The 16,098-nt window shown below is 38.5% G+C and overlaps 1 protein-coding gene across 4 annotated transcripts in view; it reads left to right on the top strand.

The window, feature by feature from the left end:
- otofa (otoferlin a) overlaps positions 1–16,098 on the top strand; it is a 94,924-nt gene that overhangs the window by 35,092 nt on the left and 43,734 nt on the right. For all 4 annotated transcript variants that reach the window (XM_085373367.1, XM_085373366.1, XM_085373369.1 and 1 more), the window contains exon 5: positions 4,158–4,357. In XM_085373367.1, the coding sequence (XP_085229493.1) occupies positions 4,158–4,357 (200 nt within the window). The remainder of the gene's footprint in view (positions 1–4,157; positions 4,358–16,098) is intronic.

Genomic DNA, 16,098 nt, shown 5'->3' with positions numbered 1-16,098 from the left:
ACGTTAGCCCGCGACTTTGTTCCAGTTTTGAATTTTGGTCCACTGTGTATTTGAGTTTGACACCCCTGCTTTAAACGCTGCACGCTCATACTCTCTCCCACAATCGATATGTGATCCATTGTTGATCTGCACACAGCTGTTGTCACTAAGGGCGCACTCGCTTACGTCACTGTCATGAGACATTCTTGCAAAAAAATCACGGTTTTAGTAACGCAGTAACGCAGAGTTACTACGGGAAAGTAGCGTAATCTAATTACCGTTTTTGCAATAGTAATCCCTTACTTTACTCGTTACTTGAAAAAAGTAATCAGATTACAGTAACGCGTTACAAGTAACGCGTTACTGCCCATCTCTGGTCACCAGAAAGTAACACAGGCAGTAACTAACTAGGATAGGCTCCATGTTTAGCCTCACTGAAAAGATCAGCAACATTTGCTGCGAACTTTCAAATATCTTTATTTTAAATTCAAGCAGAGACTCCAAAGTGCCCAAAATGTGTCAAAATGAGTCTAATCTAAAATAGACTTATTGAATATCACAGTCATGAAAACATGCCTTTACTCCATGGTTACATTACCTTTAGTTAGGTAGTTGAAAGAACCTGATGAACACAGCAGAGGTTAAAACTGAGCCTAAATCGAACTTCTAGTTTTGTAAATTATACAACTTACCATACGGCATTAGAATTGAAAGGGATTGTATTAGCTTCCAAAATGCATTCACAAGCAAATAGGGGACCATTAAATGGAGAAATCAATCTTGAATTCCACCTGCACTGCTGACAATAAGCAATGTAACAGTCATCACTTGGCCTATAAAGGCACAAGCATTAAGGACCCTCACATCAACGAGGATCTGATGGAAATACAAGTGTGTCGTAGCAACATCAGCACATTTGCATTTAACATGAATCCAGATATTTACTATTGATTGGAAATTTTATTTAAAACCGCTCAACCGAGAGCAGTTCAGTGGTGAGGTTGAGAGTGAGGCTGATTTAGCAGCGAATGCATAATGTAAGAGTGAATATGTATATGGAAATGAGGGCAGCACAATTGAGTGTGTGAGAGAGAAGCCACCCATATGAGCTTTCAAACCACCCCAGTGTGCAGAATGGTGTTCCTGGAACCGGGAGCACTGATGTGATGCTTCTGAGATGATGACACGCAGCATGGGAGAGCTTCAGGGTTTACACACATTGCACACATTGATGCACATATCCACAGACATATGTGCAAGTCGCTTCCCATGAAAACAGGAGAATTGTATCACTGTGCGTCCCTGTACCAAAAAACTGGTAAAACTAAGCCAGACATAACCTGAGAGCAACACTTTTACTTACAATCCTGCACTGGTGTGGTTGCCATAGAAACAAATCGAACTCCTCGCGGACCACAGCTATCGCCTTGTGAGGATATAAGGAAGAGCTGGCGACACAGAGAGAAATGGAGGAGAAAGGAGCCGAGAGCCCCATGTACATTTTTTTCCTCATCCATCTTTGTCAGTGGAATAAATTGGCTGCTCTGTAAAAAAGATCAGGTCGTTGTCAGGAGGCTAAAACTTGTCCAAGCAAGACTCCCAAGAAGGCACTAAAGACACACTAAAGTGTCACCCATGTTTCTGACCTGGATTAAACAAGCAGTTAGTGTCAGTCTGACTTCCCCCAACAAATACCAAGCAGAAGACATCATTTATTGTCCTGTCAAGTTTGTTTCTACTATCAAGAGCTTTTTCTACACAATTAAACTGATATAGACATGCCAAGACTATGTATTACTGTGTTGTCTATTGTTTTGTTGTTGTTGTTGTTGTTTATTTCAGTGAACTACAAGCTCAGTTTGACTTGTGTGTTGGTTGTAACATATAAAGACTCACTCATGGCTCAGTGGTTGGTGCACCCTGTCAGTCAAAGCTGCCTCACAACTAATAATGACATATATAAATGAGTGTGTTAAATTTGCTAATGGGTCCAAAATCTGTTTGTTTGTTTTTTTTAAAGATAGTTTCTGCTTCAGAGTTGTGGATTTAAATACAGGAGTTGAAAGGGACTCACTCCGTTTATTGACATTCTCAAGTTGGCATAAATGCAGTCTTCTGACACTTTAGCACACATCTTAAGCTAACATGTTGGTCTTGGAAAACTGTACAATCCCAGCTTAAGTTTTTTAATTCATGTGGTAGTTGACGCTGTAGGCATTCTTCCTGTGCCGAAGAATATGGCTTTAAACCAAAGCACGGCACTGACATGTGCATATGTGCACTCAAGGAAATAGTCAGGTTGTATAGGGCTAAAAATTCATCTGTCCTCATGTCTTTCATTGATGCCTCTAAGGCTTTTGATCGAGTGAACCACAGAAAACTTTTTGATAAATTGAAGACACGGGGAGTTCCTCAATACATCGTGAGGATTCTCTCTTACTGGTACGCTCATCAGAACATGCAGGTTAAATGGGGAAGCAGTATTTCTGCCCCCTTTGGTGTCAGCAATGGTGTCAGACAGGGTGGGATTTTGTCTCCAATTTTATTTAATTTGTATGTTGATGATTTGTCCATACAGCTGAGAGCCTGTAACACTGGGTGTATATTAGGTGAAGCACTGATAAATCATCTTATGTATGCAGATGACCTGGTTGTTTTTAGTCCAAGCAGTGCTGGGTTACAGGATCTTCTTAATGTCTGTACTGAATATGGTGTGCAATATGACATTGAGTACAATGCTGCTAAAAGTGCTGTTTTGATATGTAGAACCAAGCAGGATAAACAGCTAAATTTCCCTTTGTTTAAACTGGCACAAAAAACTCTTGAAGTTCATAAAAAGGTGAAATACCTCGGTCACTTTATTACTGAGCAAATGAATGATGATGATGACATATACAGACAACGATGTAAGCTCTATGTGCAGGCAAATACTATTGCACGCAAATTCAGCTTTTGTTCATTTCCAGTTAAAGTGGCTTTGTTTAAAGCGTATTGCGCACCGCTATATACTGCCCCCTTGTGGTCATCCTACAAACAATGTAGCATGCAGAAGCTGCATGTTGCATATAATGATGCGATGAGAATCCTTTGCAGGATACCTAGAAGTGGTAGTGCCAGTCAGATGTTTGTAGCTGTGGGTGTCTGGACTTTTAAAGCACTTTTAAGAAAGTTAATGTTCAGTTTTAGAGAACGACTGGATGGTTCGAGTAACAGTATAATTTTAGCACTTACAGATCCGACAGTGAGTGGTTCCCGTTACTCATCCAGTCTCAGAAAGCACTGGTTAAAGTGTTTGTGTATTTATTGATTTATTTTAAGTAATTGTGTTTTATGTATATTATGGTTTTATATTTTTACAAATGCTTTATATACTTATTTATATACATATATATATTTAATGGTGTATACCTTGTGTTGTGTGTGTGTGTGTGTGGGGGGGGGAGGGGGGGAGTTGTGTGTGTGTGTTTCTTGTCTTGTTTTTATGGACATGTAGTCTGCCAATAAAGATTGAATTGAATATGTTAGATTAAAATAACTTTACAGCATCTGCAGGTAACTTGCTGTTTCTCAAGCTTTAACAGCATACAGTGATATGATATTGATGGCTGTGTGAGTATGTTCTAATGTCTGGATACACTGCCATTCTAGCAAATAAAAATTATATATGTAGCAAGGGCAAAATGTCTTTTGACTGTTTCTCAGTTAGAGGTATCACAAGTGATTATATCTGATTTTGACAAAGGCATAATTAAGTCCCTACAACAGCTGAGAGAAGACTGAGATTTCCTTAGCAAATGAAGTCTCATATCAGAGGAAACAAAGACGCATTTAAAAGATACTATAAAAATGTCAATCTGTGGAGAACAGTAGAGTTTATAGTAGAAGTATAAGTTTCTGGAGAGGACACTGTTTAAAGATGTTTTAAACTTTATTTTGGGGAAAAGTTAAAAAAAAGTGTTTTTCAGACCTACCTTCTAACCATTAAAACTGAAGAGAGATTTTAGATATTAGATAATGCTTCAAATTAAATGACCAGATTAAGTACTTGAAGTCATTTAAAGATAAGCTGTACGTCTTTGCTTCTGAAAGATTTACTATGATTTTATCCAAATACTTTGAAGCTTCGTAACGCCGTTTCAAGTAAGCTCATTTTCATTCATTCACTATTTCATTTCCAGACCAATGTTACCATAGAGATCAGGTACCAGCCGATGGATGGCATGGTTGGAGTGTGGAGTGACGGGGACTTCTTGGATGTTCCTGACGACCGTGATGGGACGTTTTCCTTTGAAACAGATAGCTTGCTGTCAGGACAAAGCCACGGGTCAGGGACGTCCCCTGGACGATCTTTACATGGATCCATACCAACCTTCAGAAAGTAAGTCAAACATAAAACCATCTCTACATTAGAACATAGCACATTACAAATCAACTACTCTTAATTTGCCTTTCAAGATTAATGTGTTGGCTTCCCAAACAAGATATATTGTTTTAATTACATGATTCACTTTTTAAGAAGTCAGTTCCAGTAACAGCACTACTGACTCACACGTGGGTGAGAATTACTGACTAGTTCATGCAACATCTGTTATGATTACAGAGAGAAATAAACAGGAAGTCTGTTTTTTAATAAAGACTTTATTGTTCCACAAACGAGCTGTTATAAGTGATCAGTTGATCATCAGTCTATGGTGTAGACTTGACTATTGTTATTGTTTTTGCAAAGTTTCAATGAAATAAGCAAAGTATTCGAGGCAGAACTAGCAGCTTAACCCCTCGGGACAGTTACATAACTGTAAAGCCAAAAGGAACAACCTTTGGTCCCGTGTAGAAAAGACATAAATTTACTCAATTTAATACCAGAGCAGTGAAGAACAACAGTTGCTGGATTCTTTAGATTCTCAGTAGTGCTAGGCAGCTCTTTTTAACATAAATGACCTAATTGCTGTCCAGAGACTCCAGACTGAAAGACGTTAGAAGTTGTTTTGCATATTTGGCACAGAGTAAAGCTTTGTAGCTCTATAAGAAGTTTGCAGTGTCGAATAAACAGTAATGCGGTAAAAATGCAGTAGGTTATGAACGAGAAGCCAACATGGAAGCTAGAAGTATCTTTTATTGAGTGTTTTAGTTGAATTGTTATAGTTCCTCCTACATAACTGCAATATCTCTTGTTAAATTACCATCTTCTACTGGTGTTATATGTCATGCCCCATTTCCTGTCTTCCTCTTCACTGTCTGATAACAGACAAAAGTAATCTTAAGACACCAGGCAAGAAGTGTTTAATTTCATTGATTACACAAGAGTAGAGTGCAGCGTCCACTATATGGGAAAATGTATGAGTATCATGAAGTTGAATCTCCACATATTGCTGTTGTATAATAGTAATAGTTATATTGGGTCACAGGATCCATGTGTATACAAACGTTTCCATTTTTTTAATCCATGCTGGCATCTTTTTCCTGAAAACCGTTTGCTTACCTGACACACACACACACACACTGAAAATGTATGTATGCCTGTTTTAAGAAAAAATATAAAGATCCTCATCTACTGTATAAGCAGAATCAATAATGTCATTCCTAACAATATAATCAATTCCTATAGACAAGTAAACGCAAGCCATACAACATCAGATATATTTAGCATAGAAAGCTCTAAGAGCATGTTCTGCCAAGGCTTTTTCTCTTTTGTCATCCTCTTCCTCTGCAGTTCTACTGTTGCGTTTTCGCTGAATAGCATGTGAAATAATCTGTGGGTTGTATTGATTTCCACTGAAACTATCAACACAGCCAAACCCCTAAACCCATCTTTGTGCTGTGTATTGAATGGGCATGTATAAAAAGTTTGTGTGTAGCTTGCTGTTGTGCTCAAGTATTTGTCTGTTAATACTGAACACCTACGTTTACATTGTGTTACAGTATCAAATTCCTTGGAAACAGGGTTTCCAGCCTGAGGACAATGAGAAGAGTTAGATAGAAGTTATAGAGCATCCCATGAGTGTTACATAAGAAAGGAAGACTTTGGATATTGCTCAGAAAACAGAAATGAAAATACTGCTGTAGAAAAATAGTGTAAAAGAATTTAGTAGAAGCGGGAAGAAATTTGTGATCAAATTGTTTTTTTGCTACACACGCTTCAGGTGAACCGGCCTTCTTGTTTCGTTGCTGAGGTTGCTACAAGCTGTCAGTCAGACCTTGTAACGAGGTGTCGAAAGGCATTTTGTCTTGGGGGGAGAAAAGGTGAATGAGTTCCTGAGAAAGCCCAGACAAAAAGTTCAGCTCTAAACTGCTGCAAAATAGTGTGGCAGGATTGTAGGAGGATTTTTAATAGCCGTGCCACTTCTCATCCAATCCTATTAGTTCCTGAGTTACCGGCTGCTAAGTTTCTCTATGGTTGAGATGTTTTCAGAATTAAAATTCCCAAAGATATTTCACTGTGTCTTGAATTCTGATGCTCCAAAGCCGCTGTTAATTGTCCTTACTGTGGTAATGAAGTGTGGATGTGCAGGAGATGATAACCTGGAATGAGCCTCTCATTCCTGGAGAGGAGGAGGAGGATTAGGAGGAGGAGATGGAGAATGTCATTAGCAGTTAAGCTTTAACAATGATCCTCGATTTTTATTTTTATTTTTTTAAGTTTTTAAGTTTATAGCTCTATGTTTGTCATTTTTAATCAGGGGTTGCAACTCCTGTTGAGGACTAGCGTGGACCAGGTCATGGTGGAGAGTGGACCATAGTAACTTTAACCCATTTTAGGGCAAATATTTCACATCTCACACCTCAGTAATTGTTAGTTGTCCTTCCCAGGTATTAAATATTAGCATTTCAGAACTTAAAAGGATTTTTATTAGCTGCTGCTAGATTGAGACTTTAAATGCAGCACATTCTAATGTGAGTTACATTTAAAAAGCAGGAATTCAGTTTCCTGTTCTGAGCTTAATTGTGGAAGAACAAACATGATCCTGCACAGCGCTCAACCCACTGGTGCCTATTTCTGTTATATCAGCTGTAGCCTAAAGGTCATGTGTGCCTCGTACACGGGGGTTGGTGTTCAGTGGGGATGGAATTTCATCTTTACATCTTTCCAGCACTTCTGTAAATGACAAATTGGATAGTGAAGGTATATGACTTCCTCTTCGTCCCCTTAAGTTGGTACAGTACTGCTGCCACCTCTTCCTATCTCTCTGCAAAGTCTCTGGGCCTGCAGGGTGATTTATGGCAGCACCCATAAAGCACTGCATGCTATCTGCAACACAACAATAAGCCAGCTTTTTAGGGGTTTTGTTATTTCTAAAAGTAAATCAAGTTCTCTGAGTTTCATTTAAGCAAATGTGTTGTTTAGAGCACGAGTAAGGAGCAGAGCAGATTTTAGGATAGATTTGATTCTCCAGCTGTCTCCACAATACACATGAGGTTTACTTTGTTATCTGTAACTTGACCAAACACCTTGTGATTAGTAAAAGAACTACAAATTGCATGCTGGTTGGCTTGATCAGTGGAGTAACTTTATTAAGAGATTGTGAATAACTTTTTTTTCCCTCTGCTTTGTTTTGACTTGTTTTATACTTTTTCTTCGGGCGCCAGAAACTACGTTGTGGTATTTAGATAAATATATGTACTACATGTTGTTTAGTTAAGGTAAGGAAAAGATTGTGATTTTGGTTAAAATGTGCCTTATAAGTCTGAATATTAAAAAAGTAAAACTGACCCAGTGCATGTGAGAGTAGGAATCCTTGAAATGCATCCATGTGAAAGTTATGGAATAAGTGACCAGTGTCACTGCTGCCTCAACGCAGTGCATGAGGCACAGATCACAAAAAATACCATGAGAAAATAAACTAAAATAAAATGAGATCTACATCTACAGACATCAAAACCTGGAAATAAAAGACCAGAACCCTAGTGCATAGGGCTAACAGAGTGTTTTCTTCCTGTTGAAATAATGTTGAAATTCATAGATTTATTGGTATTGCCCCACAGAAGCAAATAGCTGTAAATTTTCATTGTGTTTATCCAGGTAGTTTGAATATGCATGCACCATTTGCACAACATCACCCTCCTGTCTTCATTCCCACTGCAGCAAAAGGTAATTTGTTCAAGCAAGCGTTAATTTACTTGTGTTTTATTATTATTATCTGGTCTACTTGGTTTATTTTCACCAGTGTAAATTGCAGCATCCTTAAAGACAGCCGTGTTGTCACACAGCTGTGATCTATCCTCATACTGTGTGCCAGTGTTGTGTGATCTCCTATCTCACTGGTCGCTGTGTCTTTAGGTCTGCTCACAACATCACTGACTCCCTGAGGAAACATTCATTAGAGCAGACATGTCTGCTAATACAAAAATCTGGTCTTCAGTATGCATATAATCATCGTATTCTGCCTTCTTTATTTGTGTAGGAACCTAAAAGGAGTGCTTGCATTGGTCCTGTTGATTGATCAGGCTTTTTCTAAGTCGTGATTAGATGTATAACTAACTGCCATCTCCCTAATTCTCACCTGATTGTAGTTACACTAGTACAGCATACCCAACTGCACTTTCCACTCTTGTGTTGCACAATAATCGATGAATGCTCTATTAATAACAAGGTGAATTATTAAGTCTACTTATAGGTCTTAATCTTTATCAATTTCAGGATCAGTTTTACTTACATAACCTTCCTGTTGTATCCTGGTCAATTATAAAAAAAAATCTAAAAGCTATGAAACAAAGAGCATGATTTAATAAGAGCACAAAATAAATTTAGCCAACACCTACAAATAGATGAAGTTATTTTCTCTGTGGCTGTGCTCCATCACAACACAAATGGCTGGTATCAGTCAGGACATCCCTGGAGAACTGAGGCACTTAGCTAATCTAACTGCATGCAACACTGTCAGGGCTATTTACTTCTTTTATTGTTTCAATTAGGCACACACGGACACAGAGAGTGCCCCTTTTGTTTTCAGTCATTTGAAGTGACTACCTCTATTAATGAAATGGAAATTTAAATGGGAAAGTGAATGAACAAGGGAATTATTACAAGGGGGAAAACGACGCAGAAGCAAGGAGTTTCTTCGCTTCATGATTTAGCACTTTTTTTTAAGTACATTTATAATATCAGTCTTTGACCAAGTAACAAGGCAGACAGAGTGAAATCCCTGTGGTTGTTTTTGTAAAAGCATTTCCCCAACAAGTGCAATTTCACAATCTTGCTTTAAACACAATGTTTCATACAGCATCAAATAAGATTTGAGCTCCAAGAGAATTTCAAATGATGACAGCATAAAAGGAATAAAAGGAATAAAAATGCTATTGATATATTGTTGCCCGCGGCCTCTAAGCATGCTGCAGTGTCTTGTATTTCAAAATGAGCGATAGCAGAAAAGTGTATATTTAGAGATTTATGTTCTAGACTCACAGTCATTTCTGTTAATTATTATGTGGTCTGTGCTGCTAAAAATAAAGTGTAAAACATTTTTCTTGTGATCCCAGCCATTTAAAACACACGTGTTGGTTACAGCAACTTTACTGTATTTTTACCTCAAACTAACATGGCATTTCTGACTTATTTTAGGTGTTAGATACTGCCAGATGCACTGTTCTGGCACACACACACTGTAAACTTGCGATTGTACACTGTTGTCAGCAAAAACCTTCAGATCAATGAATGAGAACACTGCCGCCACACTGCAATCACAGATAAAGTTGCCAAAGTCCCACTTTGTTAAAAGATTAGTGACGAGCAGTGTTGGGTAAGTTACTTTAAAATAGTAACTTAGTTACATTACTAGTTACTTCTCTCAAAAGTAACTCAGTTACTTCAAGTTACTCGTTACTTTCAAAGTAACTAGTTACTAGGGAAAGTAACTTTGGTTTTACTCAGAATTCTCTTGTTAATGTGTTTCTTCCATAACTTTGCCAGTCTTCTAGCTTGCTTACTTGCCACAAGTGCACTGTGCCACCTACCAATAGAAAGGATATGATAACGTGCATATTTCCACGAGAGAAATCCCACGCCTGGACCGTCATTGACTGCTGCCATGATTCTAGCCTACGTCACAGAGTCATGTGCGCCTTTTACATCCAACACAAAAACTGCAGTCGTGGTGCTTTCGATTGTACTCAGAACTCAGAAATTCTGCCTTCTGAATAGGAAGATGTAGGTAACACCAGACTGCAGATGAGCTGCATACAGGGCTGGACTGGGAAAGAAAATTGGCCCGGGCATTTTGACTAGAAGCTGGCCCACCATTATAGGAAAAATCATAAAGCCTTTGAATGAAAACAAACACTGTTGTGACAGTGATGTACACTGTTTTGATGGTATATATGCATCAATCTATCAATCGTTTGTTGTAAGATTCAGATAATTATTTTTTAAAAGCTAGACATTTTAAATGAGAATAAGAAAGAAAAGTATTTCTTTGTGCCCCCCATTCCCCGTTAATGCCCTACATGCCCCCTTGGCCACACTTTGCTAGATCCGCACCTGCACAGTTACCAGCTGTCAGCTACCTAAAAAAGGATTGTGGGGTTATTTGTCTCTCAGAAACAGTTCATAACTTCCCTTCAACTCATTCATGTCACCTAAAAGGTAAACCTGTTTCTCCATCACCTGCTCAGCTCTGATGATCCAGTAAGGACATCTCCTGGTTTCATCTTCATGTTTCCCTCTCACCAGATAACCAAACCATATCATGACCAGCAGCTTTTTTTTTACAGCTGTGGCTCCAGCAAACATCAGCTGATACTAGAAATTAATATTAAATAAATTCTAACAACAGCTGATCAAGCTTAAACGCGCTGCTGTTGTTTAGCGCGACATCCGCTGGTTTCCTCTTTCGGCGCAAAGTGAGCGATAAACAAACAAGAGAGCCGATCAGCTGATCATTGATCAGTTTCATGATTGAAATAGAAACAGGAGAGGGAGGGGGGAGAATGAGAGAAGAAGAGGCAGCTGTGCAGCAAAGACACAGAATAACTCCAGCTTTGTGTCTTTTTCATTGTAGCTGAATTACGGGACAAACTGTTCCTTTTCACCTCAATAAGAAACGCGTAATATTTTCTCTGAATACCAGACGGGACAGTTGGCAACTCTAATAACTTATGAACAAAATAAGGTTCAACATCATTAACTTCATAGCACCCACCCAGCTGTATAGAAACTCCGTCATGCTAGCTAGCACGCAGTACGGAAAAAGTCAGAATAACGAAAATAAACTCCATCTAAACTTGGTTCATATCTGACCCAGAGAGACTGCAGGTCATAACTTCTTACCTGAAGTTCAGTTCACACTTGGACCGGCGGCCGCCTCGGGTCTCTTTTCCTTCTGCGTCCCTTTTCCTTCATCCACCTGCTGGCCTCCACCACTTGCTAATGTTACTGAATCTGTGGAAACTCCGCAATGCCACCACACGAAGTAACGAGTAACGACCCTATCTAAATCCCAGTAACGAGTAACGCGTTCCTGATTTTGGCATAATAACTAGTTACCGTGCTCGTTACCACAATAATAACGTAGTTACTGTAACGCGTTACTTAATAACGCGTTAGTCCCAACACTGGTGACGAGCGATGTAAAAATCCAGAGGCTGGTTTGTCTTATCTATCAAATTAAATGTAAACTGTAACTTATCAGTTGAGGAACCTTGCAAAGAAAGTTACCACATAAAAATGAGAAATATTAAGGAAAACATCTTGTAATATTCTCCTGTATCAGTCTGGGGTTCAAATGTTGCATTTTCAAGTCAAAGAGTAACTTTAATGCAATGTTTTAACTGAATTATGTTTTTTTTCTCTTCACCCTTTCACTTGTGTGTCCCTAAATTGCAGCCGTTGTAATTTAAATCTTTGGCATTACTTGTTTCTTTTCATGCTCTGATATCCTCTCGAGGGATTGCAGCTCTCATCTCTGCTGTTTTGTTTTGCTGTGCTTTGCACTGGCTCTTATCTTCAGCCTCTGTGATAGCGCTGGTTTGTAAATTTGAACTTTTTTTGTCTCCCGATGCTGTCTTTTTGTTTTCTTTTTTTGTTCAAAGCCCTGATGAAGGAGCAGATTACAATGATGACATAAAGACATCCCAGTTTTTTGTTGGTTTTTTTTTTTTATTGCATGTGTTTAATCCAGACAGGAGTTGTAACGTTGTACGCCATAAAGAAGCTAAGGTTGCCATTATTATTTTTTTAATTACTTTAGACATAAAAAGAACCAAAATCCACTCTAGAATCAGCAGGTAAGGCAGACAAAAGTCAAACTTAAGTCAAACTGAAAGATGGCGCAAAGTGTATTCAGTGTTATGGGAGGTCGTCCAGCAGTGGTCCAGCAAAACTCACGTAATGACAAAGAGATAAAGGGACAATTCTCCTCATTCAGCTAGCCGATACAGGAAGTGACCAGGAAAATTAAACTAAGAAACACAAGAAGAGAACTAAAGAACAATGTGGCAGACCACCACAATTGCAAACTCCTCAGCACAGCCTGAATTAAACTTTACTATCCAGAGATTTTCTTTTCCAGCCCAGCTGGTGCAATAAAAAATATGAACAAATAATTAAATAAAATGCTATTTTTGGAGTGGATATTAAAATATTAAAATTTTAAATATGATGAATGTTCCTACAAAAAATGCCATTGTGTACTATACATTCTAATACCCCTGCCCTTAATTTCAGTTTCCCCAGCACTTTTATTTTCTTCTTTTTGTTTGAGTTTTCAGTTTGTGTTATGGGTAACATCTTCCTTCCTGATGCAGACGCCGTGTTAAATAATAGACCTGTGATTTTTTTTTTTTTAAGTTTTGTTTGCTGTAAATAGGCCACCAAGACTCAGAGGACTTTGTTGTGTAGGCAGGCTTTAAACTTGCATGAGAATTTAACTATGTGACTCTAATGGGGATGAAGTTATAAGCAAACATTTACTAGATCATGCATGCAAAGAATATCATTTAAGCAAATGAAGTGAGAACACAATGCACTTGACAAGATCTATCTAAATCATGGGGATGATAGGAACACAAACGTTATCAATTAGAAAGCTAAAAAACAAAACAGTGCTTAATAGCCAAGGAAAGAAATCAAGTGTAGAGAACTAGAGAGTGAAAGCGAAAAGGGAGCATTGTTCAATAAGGTTTCAGGATAGAGTTCTTATTATCTCAGTTTCATTCCCTTGCAGTGTTATCAGGTAGTGCTGATCTTTGTCTGGCTCAATGTGCATCCAATCCAATTCATGTGAAAAAGAAAGAAGAGATATATATGGAGGGAATCTTTGTGAGCCCCTTTCAGCAGAACTCCCAGAGCAGAACTGACAGTATATATGTTAGTTAAATATTAATTGCTCCTGGGATATTTTCAGTCTTCACTTTATTTATTTGTTTTCATCTGAACTGAAATTAAAACACATGAGAAAACATACAGATGGATAGATGCTAACTAACGGTTCAGCTATTACTGTCTGGAGGAAACTGTGAGAGAATATTGGATTAACCTCAGCAAACTCAGAAATCTAACAAATGTAATACTCATGATTTAACTGAACGGTATTAAATGATTCATAAATACACACTCACAGAGCTATGTTGTTATATACACTATGCTTCCATGTTGTTTACAACAAATTTTCACCCTAATATCCTGAACGTGACACCAGAAGATAAGACTCATTAGATCAAGCAATACTTTTGTGTAGTGTAGTGAAGTGTAGTCTCAGTTTCCTGCTTTAAGCTGACAGAAATGGCATTCGCTGTGGTTTTGCCCAGAGAACCACCATGCACTATTTTGTCTTTTTTTCTCTTCTCTGCAAACGCCTAACCACCTGCACTTTTCCACCAGCTAACATTACAGGTAGGGATGGGTATTGATAAGATTTTCACGATTCCGATTCCATTTTCGATTCTGTTTAACGATTCGATTCTTTATCGATTCTCTTATCGATTCTTTTTAAAAAAGGAGAACACTAAGGTCAATTAGCTTAAAACTTTGTTTTATATCTTCTCTTTGAACAAGATAAAAATTTAGGAGTAACATGGTCTTACAAACCCAACAGTGAGCTCTTAAGAGATCCAGCCTACGGCTCTTCAATGGGGTGTCACAGGGTCCTCAGGAAAAAAAATTGTAAATGTAAAATAATAACATAAATATTCTTCTGTAGCAATAACAAAGTATAACATAAATTATTCTGTAACAATTACACAAGAATATCCAGTAATGTCCCTGCCTACAATTAAACACATTCACTTACCGAAAATCGGAGCATCTGCTGTGCAAGCCTTTGACCACAAACTTAGTCACTGCTCGGTGACATTCGTCTATCATGGCCTGAAAGGAGACGCGACCGGTAGACTGCAGCGAGAACTGCCAGCATCTGAGCCAGCCAGACTCTGTCTGTCTCTCTCATCATGGTCACCTAAATGCACAGTAATGGCAGGTTTTGTAATAAGGCAGATCGCGCTAACATAATATGCACTGTTAGTTGATTATATACCTGCCGCATTAACGGGAGAGGACGTGCTGGGTTGAGATTCACGAATCCGGAGCGGAATTAAAAACATGACATTCATTTAAGGTCATCGCGTGTTTTGTGAGCTTTTGCATATTCGTAGTGTTTCCTCCCTTAAATGAAGTATTGCAAGTTGCCCTGTTGTCATCCGTTCTCGTAAAGTATAATCAAATTTTTGAGCATTTGAGCCACCATGTTTCCTGTCAGGTAAGCAACGCTCCGCAACGTGGTGACGTCATTCGGGGCGACTGGAATCGATAAGGGAATCATTTGCAAAAAATGGCAAACAATTCCAAGGAATTGAAACAGTGGGAACCGGTTCTCAACAAGAACCAGGTTTCGATACCCATCCCTAATTACAGGAGTGGTACCAACTCATAACATACAATTTTTTGGCTTGTAATATTAGAAGCGCTTAGTAGAAAGACTATTTAAAGAAAGTGGAAATAGCCACCTTGGTGTCACCTGTCTTGAGCTTCAGGTTTGGCATTTTACCATCACAAACTTGTTTTTGTTTTTTTTTACATAGAAAATACTATACTTGGATAAGATGCTAGAGAGGCACAAGAAGTGGATCTGACAGAGAATGTAAGAACTCTAATCATGCCTAACGTTATCAGTCCTGCTCTAGTGAATGTTTTACTTTGTGATCATCCATCCAACCATTTATTTTCTTCCACTTATCCATTTGTGGGTCACAGGGGACACTTGAGCGTGTGGCAGCTGTCATAGACGTGGATGCGCTACACCCTGGACAGATCACCAGACTAACAACAGGGCTAACACATAGTGACAGATTGCCACTCGTGCTACTTTTATGCCTAGTAAAAATTTAGATCCCCAATTAACCTAACAACATGCATGTCTTTGAAATATGAAGCTGGATTACCTCGAGGGTAAGCCTGAGGAGAACATGCAAACTCCACACAGAAAGGCTCCAAGCCAGACGGCCATAGCAAGAAACAAGTCCATTTTATACAGTCTATCTTTCGGGAGCGCTCTGAAGTTGCAGTTCTGAAAAACAAACGCAGACAGAAAGCTGACTATAATCAAAGTCAGTATATTATTCTTGTGTTTTAGAGTAATACCATTGTTTGTCACTTATGAATACCAAGCAGGGGACACTGATGTGAGAGCAGATTAGTTCAGTGAGAAAAATACGCACAAGCCCAGAGCATAATCATCCAAACCAAGCCAGTGTAATTTGTTCACTAATGGCTGAGGGTATACTATTCAGTGACCTAAATCCTGACTGACAAATAGTTTATATAACCATATAACTGTTATTCATTTTATCAGAACAAACATTGTATAAGTTAGATAGCTTGAAATGCTTTGCTTACAGATAATGTTTAAATCAAGCTGTTAGTGAATAACTTCAGTTTGTTCATTGATCTTTACTGCAATTTAAATGTGTAAGTAGAGGGTTTATGGTTGTGTATGTATCAACGAGTTCTACTCACTCTCCTGAGATATACAGCACAGTTTAAGCATGCATGTACACATGTCTTTATGCGCCTTTGCCTTTAAAGTATGCAAAAGCTGTGCTCTTCATGCATTAGTGGGCTTGTTCTCGTTATATCTACTAATCTTGAATACACATCGCTCCGCATTCTGGGTGTTTACTTGTGTGTTGGGTTTG

Source organism: Diplotaxodon limnothrissa, linkage group LG15, assembly GCF_057381915.1.
Source record: "Diplotaxodon limnothrissa isolate DT_005_m linkage group LG15, D_limnothrissa_male_GT1.1, whole genome shotgun sequence".
Taxonomy (NCBI): domain Eukaryota; kingdom Metazoa; phylum Chordata; class Actinopteri; order Cichliformes; family Cichlidae; genus Diplotaxodon; species Diplotaxodon limnothrissa.
Note: the sequence above shows the minus strand (reverse complement) of the source record. Positions and strands in the feature narration are given on the sequence as shown.